General features: G+C 40.3%; 2 protein-coding genes across 2 annotated transcripts in view; both read left to right on the plus strand.

Moving 5' to 3' along the window:
• Positions 1-4,300: 4,300 nt before the first annotated feature.
• Positions 4,301-14,108, plus strand: sf3b4 (splicing factor 3b, subunit 4). The gene is made up of 6 exons (XM_062055011.1): positions 4,301-4,433; positions 7,508-7,636; positions 12,734-13,273; positions 13,322-13,480; positions 13,554-13,709; positions 13,783-14,108. Exons 1-6 carry the CDS (start codon positions 4,400-4,402, stop codon positions 13,953-13,955), a joined length of 1,191 nt encoding a protein of 396 aa, XP_061910995.1. The 5' UTR covers positions 4,301-4,399; the 3' UTR covers positions 13,956-14,108.
• A 1,463-nt stretch (positions 14,109-15,571) lies between these two features.
• The window catches only part of LOC133655895 (synaptic vesicle glycoprotein 2A-like), a 29,041-nt gene continuing 22,448 nt past the window's right edge, over positions 15,572-22,164 (plus strand). The window contains exon 1 of the mRNA XM_062056499.1: positions 15,572-15,701. The gene's annotated coding sequence lies outside the window, so the exon portion shown is untranslated. The remainder of the gene's footprint in view (positions 15,702-22,164) is intronic.

Genomic DNA, 22,164 nt, shown 5'->3' on the forward strand with positions numbered 1-22,164 from the left:
ACAAGAGTGATTTGAATTTTGAGTAAAGGCCATTAGAAAACCTTGCACATAGGATGTAAAATCATGATCAAATGACCAAACCCGAAATGTAATGTAGTGCTGAATTTCCCCCAGGGATCAATAAAGTACTTTATATTCTAAAAAGGAATTATTTTACGATCTTGATGCAAATTGTTGAAAAACATTCATTATAGAATGTATTAGAAATAATGTGGACTTAAGAGGTATGTTGCAACTAAATGAATTTTTTTACTGAGCAATAGAGCACAAACAGTACATATTGAGCATTTCCAGACAAATTAAGGCACTTATATTACAATATTTCAAACATTAACTACGTTGAGCAGTCAACATTATTTTGGCCTCGCTACTCACCTCCAGCGTGGGAGGCTGCAGCATAAAAGAACAGAAGCTCCAGAAGTTTTGTTGATGTATTATTATTTTATTTCCTCAGTTTTTTTTTCTTTATATTTCTTCAGTTGACTTTGAAAGACTGAAACTATAAACATAAGCTAAACATTACAAAAAGTACGATGTCCATTATGTATTTTACATAAATAAAATTGGTTTAGTGTCAATACATTCACACACTAAACTACATACGTGTCTGCATATAAAACAACATCCAGCAAACATTGCATACAAATGAATGTGACTTAACACGAGCAAACCCCAGGTGTAGCGAATGTCGCCCTCTTTTGGTCAAATTTAATACTGTAAGTACTAACAAGCTTTGATCGTCAGACGCAAAACAACCCAAACACGAATACATAAGACATTACCAAGTCCGCGATTTCAATCCAGAACAAACAAAATATGTACATACACAATAATTTACAAAGATCTGACCAAGTTTTCGTGTCGCAGCTAAAACGTGTAGACTGCATCATTGTTGTTGCTTTTCTGAACAGTGTGTCCGTCGTTTAAAAAGTCCGAATGGGAACAATGACTCAAACACTGGCTCAGGGCAGAACAAACATCTTTATATAAACAAACAAAAAAAAAAGAAACAATACAAATGTATGTATATATATGTGTGTGTGTGTATATATATATATATATATATATATATATATATATATATATATATATATATATATATATATATATATATATATATATATATATATATATATATATATTTTTTTTTTTTTTTTTTTTTAAATTTATTTTTTTTTTATTTATTTATATATGTGAATGTAGCTGAACTGAAAAGCAGATGGCATGTAAGATGGACGTAAGTATAGATTAAGTGTTGAAACAATTTGAATGTTGAAGAGCTGATGCTGAACTGAAATTCTAATGGAATGTAGAAACTGTTTGAAAGTTGAAAAAGTTTAAAGGTCAAAAATGGTTTGAGAGCTGAAGAGCTGATGCTGTACTGAGATGTATTATGAATCTTGAAATGCTAACTGTTGGTATAGTTAGAATAGTTAGCATAACGCAAGATGTTACAAAGTAACATCATCTATGAATTTTTGCTCTAAATCAGTGGTTCTTAACCTTGTTGGAGGTACCGAACCCCACCAGTTTCATATGCACATTCACCGAACCCTCCTTTTTTTTCAAATTCAAGACAAAGTTATATGTTTTTGGTAACACTTTAGTATGGGGAACATATTCTAAGTAACAAAGACTTAATTTAGAGTTATTTGGTTAGGGTTAGAGGGTTAGGGCGAGGGTTAGGGTTATAATAAGGCCATGCTGAATAAGGCATTAATAAGTACTTAATAATGACTAGTTAAGAGCCAATATGTTACTAATTTGCATGTTAATAAGCAACTAATTAATGGTGAATATGTTCCCCATACTAAAGTGTTACCATGTTTTTTTACTGGTGCATAAAATGAACCGTGCATGAACATCACCTTGTTCAAACAACAAAACCAACACAGTGCAAAAACTCACAACAAATTACACACCTGCAAATCAGTGTGACTTCTGCTGTTACCGTATCCGTAATACACCGATAGGGAGAAGTTTTTATTTACACGATGAGTCGGTTGTGTTTTGACCTCAGCCGAACCCCTGAGCCCGACTCACCGAACCCCTAGGGTTCGATCGAACCCAGGTTAAGAACCACTGCTCTAAATATATGCCATTAGCTAAAATGCTGGCATAAAAGTTAGCATACTAACAGGGGACCAGCAAGCATACTTCTAGCATGGCGCCAAATAACACAATTAGTTATCATTAAGTTAAAATGTACAAAAATTGCTATAATGCTAGCATCCCAACATTTTATACTAACAATCACAGTGGAATAGTTAACATTTATTTAAGATGGCAGCAAGTAACAATATCCATGTTTATCAGGTTAAAAAGTACAATATCAGCCAAAATGCTTGCATAAAATGTTAGCATGCTAAAATTAGCATGGTAACTGGAATAGCTAGCATACTTTTGCTAAGTATCAAAATTCATAATTTTTTAGATGTAAAATACAAGATTAGCTAAAAAAAAAGTTTGCAAAAAACATTAGCATGCTAATGTCTTCTCTTCACTGTGGCTTTGCAGCATGTGAATAGGCACTTGCACAGCAGCAGGCCCGTTTTGATTGATTGATTGAAACTTTTATTAGTAGATTGCACAGTACAGTACATATTCTGTACAATTGACCACTAAATGGTAACACCCGAATAAGGTTTTCAATTTCTTTAAGTCGGGGTCCACGTAAACCAATTCATGGTACAAATATATACTATCAGCATAATACAGTCATCACACAAGTTAATCATCAGAGTATATACATTGAATTATTTACATTATTTACAATCCGGGGGGGGGGGTGTTCATATCAGCACTTCAGTCATCAACAATTGCATCATCAGAGAAATGGACATTGGAACAGTGTAGGTCTCACTTGGTAGGATATGTACAGCGAGCAGTGAACAAAGTGAGTTCAGAAAGCATAAGAACAAGTATATACATTTGATTATTTACAATCCGGGGAGGTGGGATGTGGTGGGGGGAGGGTGTTAGTCAAAGGTTGAAGTTGACTGTAGGTGTTGTTTTAGTGCGGTTTTGAAGGAGGATAGAGATGCCCTTTCTTTTACACCTGTTGGGAGTGCATTCCATATTGATGTGGCATAGAAGGAGGATGAGTTAAGACCTTTGTTAGATCGGAATCTGGGTTTAACATGGTTAGTGGAGCTCCCTCTGGTGTTGTGGTTATGGCGGTCATTTACGTTAAGGAAGTAGTTTGACATGTACTTAGGTATCAGGGAGGTGTAGCGGATTTTACAGACGGTGGCAGTTTATAAACTGTGAAGTCCACCAATCCATCCATCCATTTTCTACCGCTTGTCCCTCTCAGGATCGCGGGGGGTGCTGGAGCCTATCCAAGCAATAATTATATGGAGTGAATGGGTGCTTGCATAGCAGCAGGCCCATAATGAATTACCATGAACTGGTAAACAAGTTGAAAAACTTATACGGGTGTTACCATTTAGTGGTCAATTGTACGGAATATGTACTGTACTGTGCAATCTACTAATACAAGTTTCAATCAAACAATCAATAAATTACAAGGCTTTCACACAACAATAGGTTGATACACTTTTGGCTTAGAATCTTATTGTGTGAATGTATTGACATTCACACAATAATAGTAAATAGAACAACATATATGTGAATTCTTTGTGGCATCCACTGTAGTAGAATTTCTGACCTTTTGACCTATATTTCTTGTCTTTTAAGAATGTCCGCTCATTTTCAATACTCTTGTATTTTTGTGCCATTGAATGGACCAGTTGTGGGACAAAAGTGAATATTAAGTCGTGCCAACCTGTCTATAGAATGTGTTGACTGTCTAAAGGATTCAAGTTGTTATGGAACAGATAGGAAAAGCAAAACAAGACATTGACGCACTCGATAAGGAACGATGACGCACAACAGACATAAAAAATGGCAGAAGACCGGAACTCGTGGGTGATTTTGGCTTGTGTGTGTCTTGTGTGCTCTGGAGTACATTGTGTCTGCTTGCACGGACAACTTAATTCAACCTGCACTTCTGATAATGGGTAAATAAATTTGTTGTACTAAACTACTTTTGTTGCCTGCTTAAGCTTCGGACAATCCACTACACACACAATAAATAGATACATTTTGGTCTAAAACAACATTTGCATGTACATATATATGGAGCATTCACACAAATATATAAAAGTGGGCTTATTTAAAACAACTTAAATTCTTCCAACAAAGATAGTTAAGGGCTTTTCTACTTTTACAATATTCCAAGATGTTATCATAACTTGAAATCATTAAACTAAAGTGAGAATTTCGGTTTCGCCTTAAACTAAGTGGCAAAAATAAAAAGCGATTTCCAACTTCCGCCTACGACACCGGAAGAGGCGGGGCTTCTTTCCAAACGGCATCCCACCGTTGTTCATTCAACATGGCAGCGGGACCGATTTCCGAAAGAAACCAAGGTAATGCTATTGTTCAGTGCCTGTATTTGTTATCTTCCCTCAATGTTTGTAATGTTGACTGCCATTCAGACTCTTTTTTGGCTTCCTGCTTCGCTAATAATTGGTCACGCGCAAACACATGCCGGAGTCGTTAGCTTAGCTGCTCGCCGCTAATTTTTCTTAACACTATATAATATCTAAACAACTCTTGTTAGCGGTCTAATATGTTCGTGTCTATTTGTTGTGCTTATGCATAACTACCCTCGTTATTCTTTTTATTGATGTTCGCATATTTGGACGCAACACATGCATTTTGCTAGTGGATACTGTTAGCTTAGCAGGCTAAAAGTGCTTGTAAATGGAAGTGAGCAAAACTACGGCAAAGCAAGAGAGACAATCCTCTCTTTGCAGTTGGTCGAGTCAGCATATATTTTGTGTTTTACAGTGTTATTAGTGCCGGGCGATATGCCTGAAACCTGTATCACGATATACGTTTTGTTATAGTGGTCGATATTGATAATCACTGATATTTTCTTATGACTTATGGAAACTATGGACCAGGAAAAAAAGTACACTATTTGCCAAAAATATTTGGCCACCCATCCGAATGATGAGAATCAGGTGTCCTAATCACTTGGCTCGGCCACAGGTGTATAAAATCAAGCACTTAGGCATGGAGACTGTTTCTACAAACATTTGTGAAAGAATGGGCCGCTCTCAGGAGCTCAGTGACTTCCAGCGTGGAACTGTCATAGGATGCCACCTGTGCAACAAATCCAGTCGTGAAATTTCCTCGCTCCTAAATATTCCAAAGTCAACTGCCGGCTTTATTATAAGAAAATGGAAGAGTTTGGGAACAACATCAACTCAGCTACGAAGTGGTAGGTCACGTAAACTGACAGAGAGGGGTCAGCGGATGCTGAAGCGCATAGTGCAAAGAGGTCGCCGACTTTCTGCACACTCAGTTGCTACAGAGCTCCAAACTTCTTGTGACCTTCCAATTAGCCCACATACAGTACACAGAGAGCTTTACGTAATAGGTTTCCAGGGCCGAGCAGCTGCATCCAAGCCATACATCACCAAGTCCAATGCAAAGTGTTGGATGCAGTGGTGTAAAGCACGTCGTCACTGGACTCCAAAGCAGTGGAGACGCGTCCTCTGGAGTGATGAATCACACTTTTCCATCTGGCAATCTGATGGACGAGTCTGGGTTTGGAGGTTGCCTGGAGAACGATACATTTCGGACTGCATTGTGCCGAGTGTGAAATTTGGTGGAGGAGGAATTATGCTGTGGGGTTGTTTTTCCGGAGTTGGGCTTGGCCCCTTAGTTCCAGTGAAAGGAACTTTGAATGCTCCAGGATACCAAAACATTTTGGACAATTCCATGCTCCCAACCTTGTGGGAACAGTGTGGAGCGGACCCCTTCCTCTTCCAACATGACTGTGCACCAGTGCACAAAGCAAGGTCCATAAAGACATGGATGACAGAGTGTGGTGTAGATGAACTTGACTGGCCTACACAGAGTCCTGACCTGAACCCGATAGAACACCTTTGGAATTAATTAGAACGGAGACTGAAAGCCAGGCCTTCTCGACCAACATTGTGTGCCCTCACCAATGCGCTTTTGGAAGAATGGTGGTAAATTTCTATTAACACACTCCGTTCCCAGAAGACTTGAAGCTGCATTAGCTGCAAAAGATGGACCGACATCATATTGAACCCTATGGGTTAGGAATGGGATGGCGCTTCAAGTTCATATGTGAGTCAAGGCAGGTGGCCAAATACTTTTGGCAATATCAATTGATAAAGCTATCAAAGCAGAAAGGGTAAGGAAAAGTCGACACAACCATGGAAAACAATCAATGTAAACACAATTCTAAAATCACATTAAACACTTAACAATAAATAATGATAAATGGGTTATACTTGTATAGCGCTTTTCTACCTTCAAGGTACTCAAAGCGCTTTGACAGTATTTCCACATTCACCCATTCACACACACATTCACACACTGATGGAGGGAGCTGCCATGCAAGGCGCTACCAGCACCCATCAGGAGCAAGGGTGAAGTGTCTTGCCCAAAGACACAACGGGCGTGACTAGGATGGTAGAAGGTGGGGATTGAACCCCAGTAACCAGCAACCGTCCGATTGCTGGCACGGCCACTCTACCAACTTCGCCACGGCAACAATAAGCTATTTAAATTAAGCTGCAAGAACAACGACTTTGTAAGAAATGCTTAATAAAATGTAACAAAATAGTGCAAAGTGTGAAAATATAAACAGCGAGAAACCCGAGAATTTTTTTTTTTTATACAGGTTAACTGTTAGGAAGTTATGGCTATGTAACATTTAATTTGGTCTGTTATTCTTATTCAAGTATGAAAATGAATTTATGTTATGCAGTAATAATAAATCAAATATAATTGGATGAAATTATTATTTTAAAGTGGCACATTTGTTATATTTAGTTATTTATTTTATCTATACAGTTCTGCACATTAGCTCCTACCGGTTTCCATACATTTGAATAGGGAACGGGTGAGGGATTAGGAGAAAAGGTGAGTGCAGTGAAGGACTACGATCCGTTTGAAAAAATTCCAAAAAACGGCCACACTGTTGAGGGGACTTCCTGTTTTATCGACAATTTATCCGCTCTTTGCAGCACTCATTTTTAGTTTTTCTACTCACTACATGCAGAAAATAAACAGCAAGATGGCAAAACTAAACTTAATAGATGATACTGTTCCATGATTGGCTGTTAAGCGTGTCCCTCCCATTGCTGACTGACCCTTTCCTCGCGAGTGCCTTTGATAATGCTACCAACTATGCTTCATTCTATTCAATTTCTTTCGACCAAAATATATTGATATAAATTACGTGTGTATAGCGATATACATTGATATCGTTTTATCGGCCTAGCCGTAAGTATTATCATTTCATATTTTGCCTTTGTTTTTTAAATGATGGTGGAATTGGATTAGAATGGGCTCTGCACCACATGTTTTTCAGAGAGACAAAAGCATACGGGCTCAAAAACGTTGTGCGTGGCTGCTTTAGTTGACTTTTGGTGTGTGTGTTTTTTTATTTGCGCAGATGCCACGGTGTATGTGGGTGGCCTGGATGAGAAGGTGTCAGAGCCGTTATTATGGGAGCTTTTTTTGCAGGCTGGTCCTGTTGTCAACACACACATGCCTAAAGACAGGGTGACAGGACAACACCAAGGTAAGTTGATATTTACTTATACAAGATAAGGTTGCACCATATAAACGATATACATTTGGCCGACGATGGCCGCGGGTGGATCGATGCAAATATCAACAGTAACAATACCAAGTATAAGATCTGTTAAGGATGGGCGGGTGATATGGCCTAAAATCTATATTTTGATTATATATTGCAGCCTTCCATGATAACGATAGATTCAATATTTATTTTGTATGTAAATGCTAAAATAACCTTTTCAAAGCAGGTTACAAAGGCTCCTAAGCTGCTGACATATGCGGTAACATATTGCATCGATACTGGTAGTATCATTTTGTTAAAGCTATTTTTATTCTACACGCTAATTTTCTGTTTCTGTTTTAACATGTTGTATTTATACATATGTTAAATGTAATAAGCAGTTGTTTTTCTGTTTGGATATTTACATTTGGGCAATAGTACAATTTTGGTTATTAGTTCTGACACTGTTGCTTGGATTTTAATGACGTCACGTCCGGTTTATTAAATGTGCGTAGTGGTCTGTTCTCAACGAGTACTCTGCGCCATTTTGCCTTTTGCCAAGAAAAATGCCCCTACGCTTGCGGTTTTTATGACTGTACGAACTGTTAAAATCTCGAAAAGGGTAAAAGTTTTTTCAGAGTTCCTCAAGAGGTAATCAAGTATGGCGTAATAGTGCACGAGTTTACAAAAGACGACAAAAAAAGTAGCACACACTCCATCCAGTTTGCCCTGGGCGATATGGCTTACAAATAAAATCTCATGTTTTTTCACTGAAATGGATAATTGATATAATGCGGATAATCCTTGATATAAGATGACAAAGTATAGGGATCTGTTCCATTGCATAGTTAGTTTTTGCTCTTATCTGCTTTTTGCAGGAAGATGTAGGCCCCTTGCATACTCACATAGTTTGTGCACTGCTTGCTACACAACAGCCATCTTGGATTGGTTTATCACTGCTTCATTTCACTTCCGGGAAGAAGTCACATGCCCGATCACAAGAAATTGGTCATACCAAAGCCTATACTTAACATTTTCAAGATCGTCGAATAATAAATACATTTTTATCACAATTATAATAAGACAAACACACAGGATGGCGGTCTAACATTATCAACTTGATGAAGCAATTTCTGTAGAAATTGCATGTGAATGTTCCAATGATGAACTAAAATGCTAATGGAACGTAGAACGGATGTACTAATAGTTTGAATGTTTAAATGGTTTGAATGTTGAAGAGCTGACATTTGAATGTATGATGAATATACATGCTAACGTGTATGCTAACATTAGCAGTGGAGCAGCTAGAATACTTCTAAGATGGCACCAAGTAACATGATCTATTCCTTTGGTGTTTGCCTTTGAAGCTCTACTGTGTTCAGGGACTCATTTCCTGAGTTTATAAACAATCGCTAGAACAACATAATATAATAAATACATGTTTAGCCGCTAGCTAGAATGCTACATTGCGTTGACGCATCCGTTTGCTTTTCGCTGTCAAATTTGCAAGACACTGCTGTGTGTCATCAACATGCATGATCATGATAGAACGATATCCTATTATATGTATAGTCTATTGCACAACTCTAGTATCAGTGTATGGTTGATACTACAGTGGTTAGATCAAAATTTTTCATTTTATTTACCGCATTTTTCGAACTATAAGGCGCACTTAAAATCCCTTCATTTTCTCAAAAATGGACAAGTGCGCCTTATAACCTGGTGCGCCAAATGTACGGAATAATTCTGGTTGTGCTTACCAACCTCAAAGCTATTTTGTTTGGTACATGGTAAGTGTCTAGGTAGATGGTAGTCACACATAAGAGATACGTGTAAACTGAAATATGGTGCTAGTAAGCAGCACCAAAACTTTAAATGTTCCAATGAGAATATAGAACATTACACACAGCGCTCAAAAATATGTCAAAATGTTTTTGTACGACTTGCTATGAAGCCGCACCGCTTGATGGATTGTCGTCGCATTACGGCTACCGTAGTCAGACGTACGAGTTTTGCTATGGTGTGTGTATAAGGACCGCAAAATGGCACCCGTCAGCAGACATATTACCTGCCTTTTTGTTTCGCAATATTATGCAAAAACAACTTTTCTTATTTTCTGGTACCTGCTGATTTGCATAAATCCTGAAAATTTACGAGCGTCCACCATTGTAGTCCGTCGATACGCTTCTTTTTTAATCTTCTTGTTATGTGGCATTCATCCTCCGCTGTTGACATTTCTAATATAAAGTAGCGTAAAGTTCTAACTTATATCCGTCAGTAGACTCGTCAGTCACATAACTTCAACTACTTTAACAACCCCACCACATCAGACTGTGATGACAATGCAGTATGAAGATAAACGATAAACCGTTGAATATTAACAGTATGTGAAAGTTTGTCTCCTGCCTTGTTTACTTCCCTGACGACCTCCTTAAAGTTTTGTAATCAATCAGAAATGTCAAAGTGTTTTGCATATCACCCATCAAGCACTGGAGTGAATTTATATATTTGTAATTTTAAATTATATTTAGTGCTTGAATCAGTTTTATATAGTCCACAAAGTTCTATGAGCACTGCATGAGGTGTATTATATGCGACCTTGAGTTGACTTTATTTGTTGGTTAAAGTCAATTTACACTGAGTGAGAAAAGTTGTTTGGATTGAGCCTTATATATTGATGCTGTGCTCAGTATGTTTCCAAATGAAACTCTTGGTTGTTAATTACCGATTCTACCTTTGTCCAAAAGACGGCGGCAAGATCACTTTGACTAAAGTACCAGTAGAGTGGAAAAACAGATTGGCTGTATATTGAAGCTACATATATATATATATAATTTATAACACCAAAAGACTTGCAAAGTTTACGATTAAATAGATATGATCAAAACAGTATCAATCTCACAGAGATTCCAGTGGCATTTTGAGAGATAATGAGCAAGCCAGTCAGTCACGTGATACGTCACATAGAGGTAGGAACCACAGATCCCTTCCCCATCAACAACAATGCTAATCATGCAGACTTTGGGAAAGCTAACGATTACTTTGGGACAAATGATAATCTACCTTATGTTTTTTTGCTGGAAAATTAGGAGGATTGGCTACAAGTTTTATAAGTTTGTGTGCTAAACAGGTGCAGCTTTAGTGAAATACAAACTACAAAATAAAACGATCGCTGCTCTTACTGCAATGATGACTGATGTGTTCATATGTTCCCATTTAGATGAAGAATTAATCATAATCCACACAAAATTTTAAACGGAAAAGTTGCTTCCTGCAGACACAAGTCTTCGGTGGTTGTGCGTTTATCCCCATGTCCGAGTATAAATTGATTGGCACAGATGAACCACTACTATATTTATGGATGAATCGTTCTATTATCCAGATGAAAGTCATGATTTATAATTTAGAATAATTTTGGCAAGCAGAGATACGATGGAGCAGCGGAGTTAGCGCTCTGTTATTCAATGCGCCGCTAAAAATAGTTTGTCTGCGTTAGCGCTTATATTAACAATATTGCTAATATTTGGTCAATATTCAGGTCATGTAAATAGAGTTTTGTATGGTTATTTAGAGAGTTTTGCGGGCAAAACGGAGAGCCCCCCATTGACTCCTCTTAGCAGACTTTTTATTTATTTATGTGTGTCGTAGAATGCATAAAAAAAGAACATCTCTTTCCAATGTAACTAACTAACTAATAACTTGAGAGGCTTTGGATATTTCTCATTGCCGAGAGCTCAAACCACTCGTAAACGTGTTTGTGTGTCTGTATGCGGAGTAAAACTATGGAACAAACTGGACTTACAACACAAGCATGCCAAACTATTAATCGATTTAAACTATTATACAAACATGGGGTCTGGTTCAAATATAGAGATGAGGGTCTTTAATTTGACCTGCTGTTGTACTCTCTCTCAAAGTGTTAACATGTGCTCAATGTTTCCTTACCATTATTGTTAAGTTAAAAGTTAAAGTACCAATGATTGTCACACACACACACTAGGTGTGGTGAAATTTGTCCTCTGCATTTGACCCATCCCCTTGTTCACCCCCTGGGAGGTGAGGGGAGCAGCGGGCAGCAGCGGTGCCGCGCCCGGGAATCATTTTGGTGATTTAACGCCCAATTCCAACCCTTGATGCTGAGTGCCAAGCAGGGAGGTAATGGGTCCCATTTTTTTATAGTCTTTGGTATGACTCGGCCGGGGTTTGAACTCACAACCTACCGATCTCAGGGTGGACACTAACCACTAGGCCACTGAGTAGGTGCTATATTGCCTATTACTATTATTGCTATGTTGTCTATTACCATTGTTGGTGTATTCATTATTCCTACATTGTTGATACAAATTATTGTTACAGTGTAATAATTATTGTTACCTGTGGTAATGCCACTATGATACAACATCTGTATTATAATCCTTGAACAAAGTAACAGTGAAACTCATGTGAATAATCACTGAATGGAGAACTGGGGGTGGGATTCAATAAATTATCTTCTTCCCACTTCCTTTTAGGCAAAACTGGACAATCATGAATTACATACTATACATTACCTTTTGCACTATATTAATTTTTTATGTTATTATGTGTTGTCAACTTTGTACTTTTTTATGTCATTGCCTGAAATAAATAATGAAAAAATGAAAAAAATAATGAATGTTTGCTCATCTCCAATATGACTGATCTGCTGATATGTTTAGAGAGCAGAAGCGTTCCCATCGTGACGTCATCCCACCCCGAATTTACGGAAATTGCCAAAGACATTCGGAGCGGAATATTCAAAATGGCCGTCTGAAACTGTGGCATTTTGTGGTGTTTCTGCTGTACTTTTTGGATTTCAAATAGAATTGGATATGTATAATAGATACAATAAACCACAATTAAGCATATAAAGTCAACATGTTTTTTCATTTACTGGTACTTTAAATCCACAGGGGACCAACTTCAGGCAAAAACAGGCTGTGGGCCAATCTTCTTGTTAAACTTGTGATGTATCGCAGGCCAGTGGCATAGTTTGGACACCCCTGTTTTAGGCCATTCCGCCCATCACTACTATGAGATGTAATTGGCAGCTGATACGACAATCTTTGCATGTTTCAGGGTATGGCTTTGTGGAGTTCCTTAGTGAAGAAGATGCAGACTACGCCATCAAAATCATGAACATGATTAAACTCTATGGCAAACCCATCCGAGTCAATAAGGCGTCGGCGCACAATAAAAACCTGGATGTGGGCGCCAACATCTTCATTGGCAACCTGGACCCGGAGATTGACGAGAAGCTCCTCTACGACACGTTCAGTGCGTTCGGTGTCATCCTCCAGACGCCCAAGATCATGCGCGACCCCGACACGGGCAACTCCAAGGGCTACGCCTTCATCAATTTTGCCAGCTTCGACGCGTCAGACGCCTCCATCGAGGCCATGAATGGCCAGTACCTGTGCAACAGGCCCATCACCGTGTCCTACGCCTTCAAAAAGGACTCCAAAGGAGAGCGCCACGGCTCTGCCGCTGAGCGACTCCTCGCAGCCCAGAACCCGCTCTCGCAGGCGGACAGACCTCATCAGCTGTTCGCCGATGCCCCTCCGCCGCAGGCTGTCCCGCCGCCGGTCCTGACCTCAATGGGGCCCGGGATGATTGCAGGTAAAAGCCTTATGTAATCAAGTTGCTCCTTATTAAACATGACCGCAGCCTCTTTCCGTGCAGGGATGCCCCCCCCTGGAGCATTCCCTCCCATGCCACCTCCTGGGTCCATGCCTTCCATGCCGCCCAACATGGGGATGCACCATGGAGGCCCACAAGGCGTGCATCCACCCGGACCGCCCCCCTTCCCCGGCGCCATGCATGCAGGTACATGTTCAGCATGTATGAAATGTGTTACCATGGTGATGTTTGCACGTGTAACACTTGCAGTGTCCCTTAGGTCTGCAGATGCCAATGCCCCCTCCAGCGCCTCCTGGCATGGGGCCGCCACCTCCAGCACCTCCAGGCTCAAATCAAGGCCGTGCACCGCCACCTCCCGGCATGCCCCCACCGCCCATGGGCATGCCACACCGGGCCCCCTATGGACCACCCATGGGTACGCAACCGTCCACTCCTCGCTGTCTTTTACTTTATACAGTTTACATTATTTTTCTCTGTGCCACTTTTAGGTCACCCCGTGCCCCCCGGTATGAGAGGACCCCCTCCTCCCATGCCCCCGCCAGGCTACGGCGCCGCTCCCCCTCGCCCTCCTCCCTTTGGCTTCCAGAGAGCTCCCCTCATGCCGCCAAGGCCGCCCGTTGCCCCGCCCCGGGTTCCTTTAGGAGCACCCATGCCACCCTAATTCCTAACATATTACAAAAAAAATCCCTCCTTTTTTTTTTTTTTTAAGAAAACATCAAAACAAGTTTGTAAGGTTGCTTATTTTAATGATGCCTTTGTATTACGGGGTCACTGTACAGATGAAAGACCGCTGATGAATAAAATCTTTAGTACACGTTTGCTACACGTCTTAAAACCACACAGGTAAGTATTTTTTTTCCGATTTACTTGAAGGAAAATTTCTGTTTGAAACGTTTTGAGCAAAATATGTCTTTGCAGCTTAGGTTATTTATTTTAGCTTTGAAATATTTAACTGGTAAACTGTTTTTAAAAAAAAAAATGTTTTAGACAATATTTGACACAAACTGAACTATTTCCGGATTCTGATTGGTTAAAAATATGACAAGTTAGTATTTAAACAGCATCAAGTATAGTATAAATAATTGTCAAAATCATAAAGTGATGCTTGTACATCTTTTAAAATTTAGTTTTGGATCCAACCATAACTTTAGTCATTAACAAGCTTGGTGAGAATTTTCTACCAGTTGTGGTCAATTTTGTTTGCTGCTGACATTTATATTAGTTCATGTTTCATGTTCAGATTTCTCTGGTTTTTACCAGCATTTTTCTATCAACTTTCTTAACGTTGGGACATTTTTAAAACCTACAATAAATGCCCTGTGGATACGTCGTGGGGGTCTACCCTGCAGGGTTGTACTTTAGCAGTGGTTCCCAAAACTTTTTTCACAGAGCACTGCCCATAAATCACCAACATTAAAATACAGTAGCATAGTCAGCCTAAGTATTCATGAAAAACAAGGCAGATGTTTTATTTAATAAGTATATTTACAATTGTAGCATTACACACAGTTTGAACAGTAACACTGTGTTTGAATATCCATCCATCTTCAACCGCTTATCCGGAATCGGGTCGCGGGGACAGCAGCTCCAGCAAAGACCCACAGACTTCCCTCTCCAGAGCAACATTTGCGACTTCCTCCTGGGGAATCCTGATCCCAAAGCGTTCCCAGGCCAGAGAGGAGATGTAATCCCCCCATCTGGTCCTTGGCCTGCCGCGGGGCCTCCTCCCAGTGGGACGTGCAACGAGGACCTCCCTAGGGAGATGCTCGTGAGGCATCCGCACGAGATGCCCGAACCACCTAAGCTGGCTCCTTTCCAAGCGAAGTGTTTGAATATGCCAAAATTAAAAGCAATTATTCGGCGTACCACAGTTTGAGAACTGTACTATAGTAATAACTGCTCAATTCAAATGCCAATTATATTTATCTGGCAATCTGTTCAGTTAGCAAGCAGGTGGATCCACCAGCTTCTCATTTGCATCTTCACACGTGACGCGCAATGACGTCATGTGACAGTTACATTGCACTTTATCACCTCGCCCCGCCGTGGCACTTGTAGCTTCTAGTCGGACTGGTGCGGCGAGTGGTCGCCATGGCAACGGGAGTCAGGTGTGCCCGCACGTGCGTGTCCACACGTATTTGGCGCGACTGTGCGGTCGATCGTGTGATCACGTGACGACGTTTGCCTCGCAATATGTAACGGAAACAAAAAAAAGGGATGCATGTAACGACAATGTGTGCGTCAAGAGGGGGAGGGGGGAGGCACGGTCGTGATGACTGTGTGTGTGTGTGTGTGTGGAAGGCGTGGGCTTCTCCACAGCATCATCACTCGCTTCACAGCAACAGCCTCCTCCTCACCGCCACCATCCTCATCCTCACCAGGGCTGAGACGTCGCAGGCTTCACGGGGTGAGTCGTCATATTTACCAAATATCAATATTGCCAATCATGGCGCCTCTTTTCCGTATCTTGATTGACGTTTCACCCGCACGTCAAATGGGGGGAGGAGAGACGATGGGTGTGTTCTTTTCCATGCAACAATTAACGCACCATTTGTTTTCCTGTGTGTGTGTGTTGGGCCTGCCTTCTCATTCAGATCGTGACAAGCTGGATTTAGCTCTTATAGCCACACACACACACACACATTATTTCCACCTGCGTGTGTGTTGCACATGAAAAAAAAATATATATATATATATATATGTGTGTGTTTGCGATGCTCGGCCTTTTTTCCCCCTTCCCGGGAGCAGAGAGACATTATGGAGGCTTCATTTGCACAATATGACTCTTGCACCTGCGCTGCCTGCCTGCCACACACACACAATGCACATGCAAATATGATGGAGCAAACTCAGCTGTTGCTCATTATTGATCAATTATCCTTTCAGAGTCGCTCCTGCAGTGTTGGAGGAAATAGAAGAAAAGCGCGCACACCTGCTTCATTACATTAGGAGACATATTACTGTACTCTATGATCTGATCATTGGTGTCATTTTACACACACAAACAGTGTTGTATGTCCTCACATAACACGATCTACAAGCTACTGAAAAGACGCCAGTCAAAGATCCTCTATACATCGGGAGGGCTGTGCCGTTTATAAGGGTCGACTGCAAAAATAAAACGCAAGTCAAAGGACCAAGTATGTGACAACATCCCCGCTATTTTTGAAGACCTATACCATAAAACAAAACGCTAGTCAAAGATCCTCCGCATAGGCAATCAGCTTAAGACCTACTGACAAAAATATTGACTAAGATCCTCTGACAATTAGTGTTCTGCTGTTTTAAAAAATATATATACACTGCAAACATGTGAGTCAAACATCTTCTATTTGACAAGAACATTTTGCTGTTTTTAGGAACTTACTGGAAAAAAATGCTGGCCAAAGATTCTCTATATGATAGGAGCGCTCTGCTTTTTTTATACCTCAAAAAAAAAAAAACGTTAATCAAAGATCCTCAACATGACAAGAGTGCTCCGCTGTTTTGGAAGGAATTGTTGCAACAACAAAAAAAAAGTTCATCAAAGATCCTCAATATGGTAGGCGGACCCTCCCCTTTTTGAGGACCTGCTGAAAAGAAAAATGCTCGTCAAAGATCCTCTGCACAACAAGAACGCTCTGCTATTTTTTTGGAACATACTGAAAAAAAATGCTGAAATCCTCTATGTGATAGGAGCACTCTGCTGTTTTTGATAAACTCTAGTCAAAGATCCTCTATATCAGTGGTCCCCAACCTTTTTGTAGCTGCGGACCGGTCAACGCTTAAAAATTTGTCCCACGGACCGGTGGGGGGGGGGGGGGGGGGGGTGTATTTAACATAAATAAATACAATCATGTGTGCTTACGGACTGTATCCCTGCAAACTGTATTGATCTATATTGATATAGAATGTATATATTGTGTTTTTTATGTTGATTTCAAAAAAATAGTTCATCAAAGATCCTCAATATGGCAGGAGGACCCTGCCCTTTTTGAGGACCTGCTGAAAAGAAAAATGCTCGTCAAAGATCCTCTACATGACAAGAACGCTCTGCTGTTTTTGTTGGAACATACTGAAAAAAAATACTGAAATCCTCTATATGATAGGAGCACTCTGCTGTTTTTGATAACCTACCACAAAAAGAAAACTCTAATCAAAGATCCTCAATATGACAGGAGCCCTCTGCTGTTTTAAGGACCTGCTGTAAAAAAATTCTAGACAAATATCCTGTACAAGACAAGAGCGCTCAGTTACATAAAAAATACTGCAAAAAAATAAAAAAAAACCTAGTCAAAGATCCTCTATATCACAGGAGCGCTCAGCTGTTTTGGAAGGACCAGCTGCAGAAAAAAAATGTTCATCAAAGATCCTCAATATGGCAGGAGCACCCTGCCCTTTTTGAGGACCTACTGAAAAGAAAAATGCTCGTCAAAGATCCTCTACATAACAAGAATGCTTTGCTGTTTTTTTTGGAACATACTGAAAAAAAATGCTGACCAAAGATCCTCCATGTGATAGGAGCACTCTGCTGTTTTTGATAACCTACCGCTAAAAGAAAACGCTAATCAAAGATCCTCAATATGACAGGAGCCCTTTGCTGTTTTAAGGACCTGCTGCAAAAAAATTCTAGACAAGTATCCTGTACATGACAAGAGCGCTCGGTTACATAAAAAATACTGCAAAAATAAAAAAAACCTCTAGTCAAAGATCCTCTATATCACAGCAGCGCTCAGCTGTTTTGGAAGGACCAGCTCCAGAAAAAAATGTTCATCAAAGATCCTCAATATGGCAGGCGGACCCTGCCCTTTTTGAGGACCTGCTGAAAAGAAAAATGCTCGTCAAAGATCCTCTGCACAACAAGAACGCTCTGCTATTTTTTTGGAACATACTGAAAAAAATGCTGAAATCCTCTATGTGATAGGAGCACGCAGCTGTTTTTGATAACCTACCGCAAAAAGAAAACGCTAATCAAAGATCCTCAATATGTGGGCTCTGTACCGAGGATGTCGTTGTGGCTTGTGCAGCCCTTTGAGACACTTGTGATTTAGGGCTATATAAAAAAACATTGATTGATTGATCCTCAATATGACAGGAGCCCTCTGCTGTTTTAAGGACCTGCTGCAAAAAAATTCTAGACATATATCTTGTACATGACAAGAGCGCTCAGTTACATAAAAAATCCTCAATATGGCAGGAGGACCCGGCCCCTTTTTGACGACCTGCTGAAAAGAAAAATGCTCGTCAAAGTCTACATGACAGGAACGCTTTGCTGTTTTTTTTTTGGAACATACTGAAAAAAAATGCTGAAATCCTCTATATGATAGGAGCACTGTGCTGTTTTTGATAACCTACCGCAAAAAGAAAACGCTAATCAAAGATCCTCAATATGACAGGAGCCCTCTGCTGTTTTAAGGACCTGCTTTAAAAAAATTCTAGACAAATATCCTGTAAATGACAAGAGCGCTCAGTTACATAAAGAAATACTGCAAAAAAAACCCAACCTCTAGTCAAAGATCCTCTACATGACAGGAGCGCTCAGCTATTTTGTAAGGACCTACTGCAAAAAAGGCAGGCCAAAGATCCTTCCATACAACTGCTTTAGAAAAATATACTGCAAAAAAAAGTTTGTCAAAGATCCCCTATCTGACAGGTGCACTCTGCTGTTTTCAAAGACCTACTGCTAAAATAATGACCAAATATTCTCTATATAACAGGAGTGCACTGCTGTTTTTGAGAACTTACTGAGGAAAAAAACTAGTCAAAGATCCTTTATCTGACAGAAGCGCACTGCTATTTTCAAGGCCCTACTGCCAAAACACTGGGAAAAGATCCTTTATATGACAGGAGTGCTCTGTGTTTTAAAATAACCTATTATTTAAAAAAAATCTTCCGAATGACAGGAGTGCTCTAATGTTTTAAAAATCTACTGCAAAAACTAGTAAAAATCCTCTATACTACAGGAGTGTTGTCTTTTTTTCCAAATACCTACTCCAAAAACACAGGCCAAAGATTCTCTATATGACAGGAGCACACTGCAAGAACCTATGTCAAAAAAATGTGAGTCAAAGATCCTGTCTGTGACAGAAGCACTCTGTTGTGTTTAAGAACATATTGCAAAAAACCCGCTCAAGAACCTCCCTATGACGAGAGGATGCAGAACTTACTGGACAAAAAAAAATGCTACTGAAAGATCCTTTCAATGACAGAAGCACTCTGCTGTTTCTAAGGATTTACTGCAAAAAACACAGGCCAAAGATCCTCCATAGCAGTGGTCCCCAACCTTTTTGTAGCTGCGGACCGGTTTTTTGTCATAAAAAAATCCAATCGTGTGCTTACGGACTGTAATCCTTGCAGACTGTATTGACCTATATTGATGTATAATGTAGGAACCAGAATATTCATAACAGAAAAAAACAACCCTTTTGTGTGAATGAGTGTGAATGGGGGAGGGAGGTTTATTGGGTTGGTGCACTAATTGTAAGTGTATCTTGTGTTTTTTATGTTGATTTAATAAATATTTAAATTTTTTTAATTTCTTGTGCGGCCCGGTACCAATCAATTCACGGACCAGTACTGGGCCGCGGCCCAGTGGTTGGGGACCACTCCTCTATATGACAGGGGCGCTCTGTTTTTTTTAAGGACCTACTGCAAAAACACTAGTCAAAGATCCTCTAAATGGCAGGAGTGCTCTGTTTTTTTTAAAATTACTAAAAACACTGTGGCAGGAGTGCTCTGCTGTTTTTTAGAACAAAAGTCAAAGATCCTCGCTATTAAAGGAGCGCACTGCTTTAAAAAAAACAACTTTCTGAAAAAAAACAACCTCAAGTCAAATATCTTTTACATGACAGGAGTGCGCTGTTGTTTTTAAGGACCTGCTGTAAAAACATTTGTTAAAGATTCTCTATAAGACAGGAGTCCTTTGCTGTTTTTTTAAAAACGTACTAAAAAAAACACCAGTCAAAGATGCTCTATATTGCAGGGGTGCGCTGCGGTTTTTTAGAACTTACTGCAAAAAAACAAAAACACTAGTCAAAGATCCTCTATAATATAGAGGATCTTTGACTAGTATTTTTCAACCTTTTTGAGCCAAGGCATATTTTGTTCATTGAAAAAATGTGGAGGCACACCACCAGCAGAAAACATTAAAAAATGAAACTCAGCAGCTGATATTGACAATAAAAAGTTGTTCTCGTTAGTGTTGGATAAGAATTCAAACCATAACCAACCGTGCATGACCATACTTGCCAATCCTCACGATTTTTCCGGGAGACTCCCGAATTTCAGTGCCCATCCCGAAAATCTCCCGGGGCAACCATTCTCCCGAATTTCTCCCGATTTCCACCCGGACAACAATATTGGGGGCGTGCCTTAAAGGCACTGCCTTTAGCGTCCTTTACAACCTGTCGTCACGTCCGCTTTTCCTCCATACACACAGCGTGCCGGCCCAGTCACATAATATATGCGGCTTTCACACACACACAAGTGAATGCAAGGCATACTTGGTCAACAGCCATACAGGTCACACTGAGGATGACCGTATAAACAACTTTAACACTGTTACAAATATGCGCCACACTGTGAACCCACACCAAACAAGAATGACAAACACATTTCGGGAGAACATCCGCACCATAACACAACATAAACACAACAGAAGAAATACCCAGAACCCCTTGCAGCACTAACTCTTCCGGGACGCTACAATATACACCCACGCTACCACCAAACCTCGTCCCCCCTGCCCACCCCCCACCTCAACCCCCCATCTCCCAAATTCGGAGGTCTCAAGGTTGGCAAGTATGTGCATGACTAAAGCTCTCGTCTCAAAGTACTGTCACATCACGCCATGACTTATTTGGAGTTTTTTGGTGTCTTCCTGTGTGTAGTGTTTTAGTTCTTGTCTTGCGCTCCTATTTTGGTGGCCTTTCCTGTTTTGTTGGTATTTTCCTGTAGAAGTTTCATGTCTTCCTTGAGCTCTATTCCCTGCACCTGCTTTGTTTTAGCAATCAAGGCTATTTAAGTTGTCGCTATCCTTCTTTTGCAGGGACATTGTTGATTGTCATGTCATGTTCGTATGTACTTTGTGGACGCCATCTGCTCCACACGCTGTAAGTCTTTGCTGTCGTCCAGCATTCTGTTTTTGTTTACTTTGCAACCAGTTCAGTAGTAGTTTCGTCTTGCATAGCCTTCCCTAACCTGCATTTTGTTTAATTTTAGTTTAAGCATTAGACACCTTTTTAACTGCACGTTGTCGTCTGCATATTGTGATCACGACAAACCATGTTCCTGACATCTACAAAGCAATTAGCTACCTGCTGCCACCTACTGATATGGAAGAGTATTACACGGTTACTCTGCCGAGCTCTAGACAGCACCAACACTCAACAAAGGCACATTTGCAGATTATTATTACTGGTTTGCCAAAAATATTTTTAACCCAAATAGGTGAAATTCCATAATCTCCCACGGCACACCAGACTGTATCTCACGGCACACTAGTGTGCCGCGGCACAGTGGTTGAAAAACACTGCTCTACATGACAGGAGTGGGCTGCTGTGATTGATGTCTGATGTCATTCATGGGCCAGATTAAGCCAATCACCTTTGGCCAAACCCAGGAAGTGATTAACTGCAGGTGTTTGCTGCAGCGTTCAGGGGTTTAATGACAAGCACAACACTTTCCATGCATGAGTACGGTGGCCCTCAAGGACCAAAACAAGGAAAGACACTGCAGCACAAACATTACACATAAAGCCAAGCCATGAATGCTGCTTGTTGGGTTTGCAGGCGGCGACTAAATCACTTTTCTCAATTTCACGCCTGACTTGTTTCAGCGTCCTGTGCCTCCATTTGTTGGTGGTGGGTAAACAACGTCAGCGCTCGCTTAGC

The sequence above is a fragment of the Entelurus aequoreus genome, linkage group LG08, assembly GCF_033978785.1.
Source record: "Entelurus aequoreus isolate RoL-2023_Sb linkage group LG08, RoL_Eaeq_v1.1, whole genome shotgun sequence".
Classification (NCBI taxonomy): domain Eukaryota; kingdom Metazoa; phylum Chordata; class Actinopteri; order Syngnathiformes; family Syngnathidae; genus Entelurus; species Entelurus aequoreus.

Bases quoted from the DNA above. Each gene is read 5' to 3' on its own strand.
- sf3b4 (XM_062055011.1), top strand. From the start codon at position 4,400: ATGGCAGCGGGACCGATTTCCGAAAGAAACCAAG. The intron at 13,481-13,553 runs GTACATGTTCAG...AGTGTCCCTTAG, and splicing joins CCCCGGCGCCATGCATGCAG to GTCTGCAGATGCCAATGCCC. The intron at 13,710-13,782 runs GTACGCAACCGT...TGCCACTTTTAG, and splicing joins CCCCTATGGACCACCCATGG to GTCACCCCGTGCCCCCCGGT.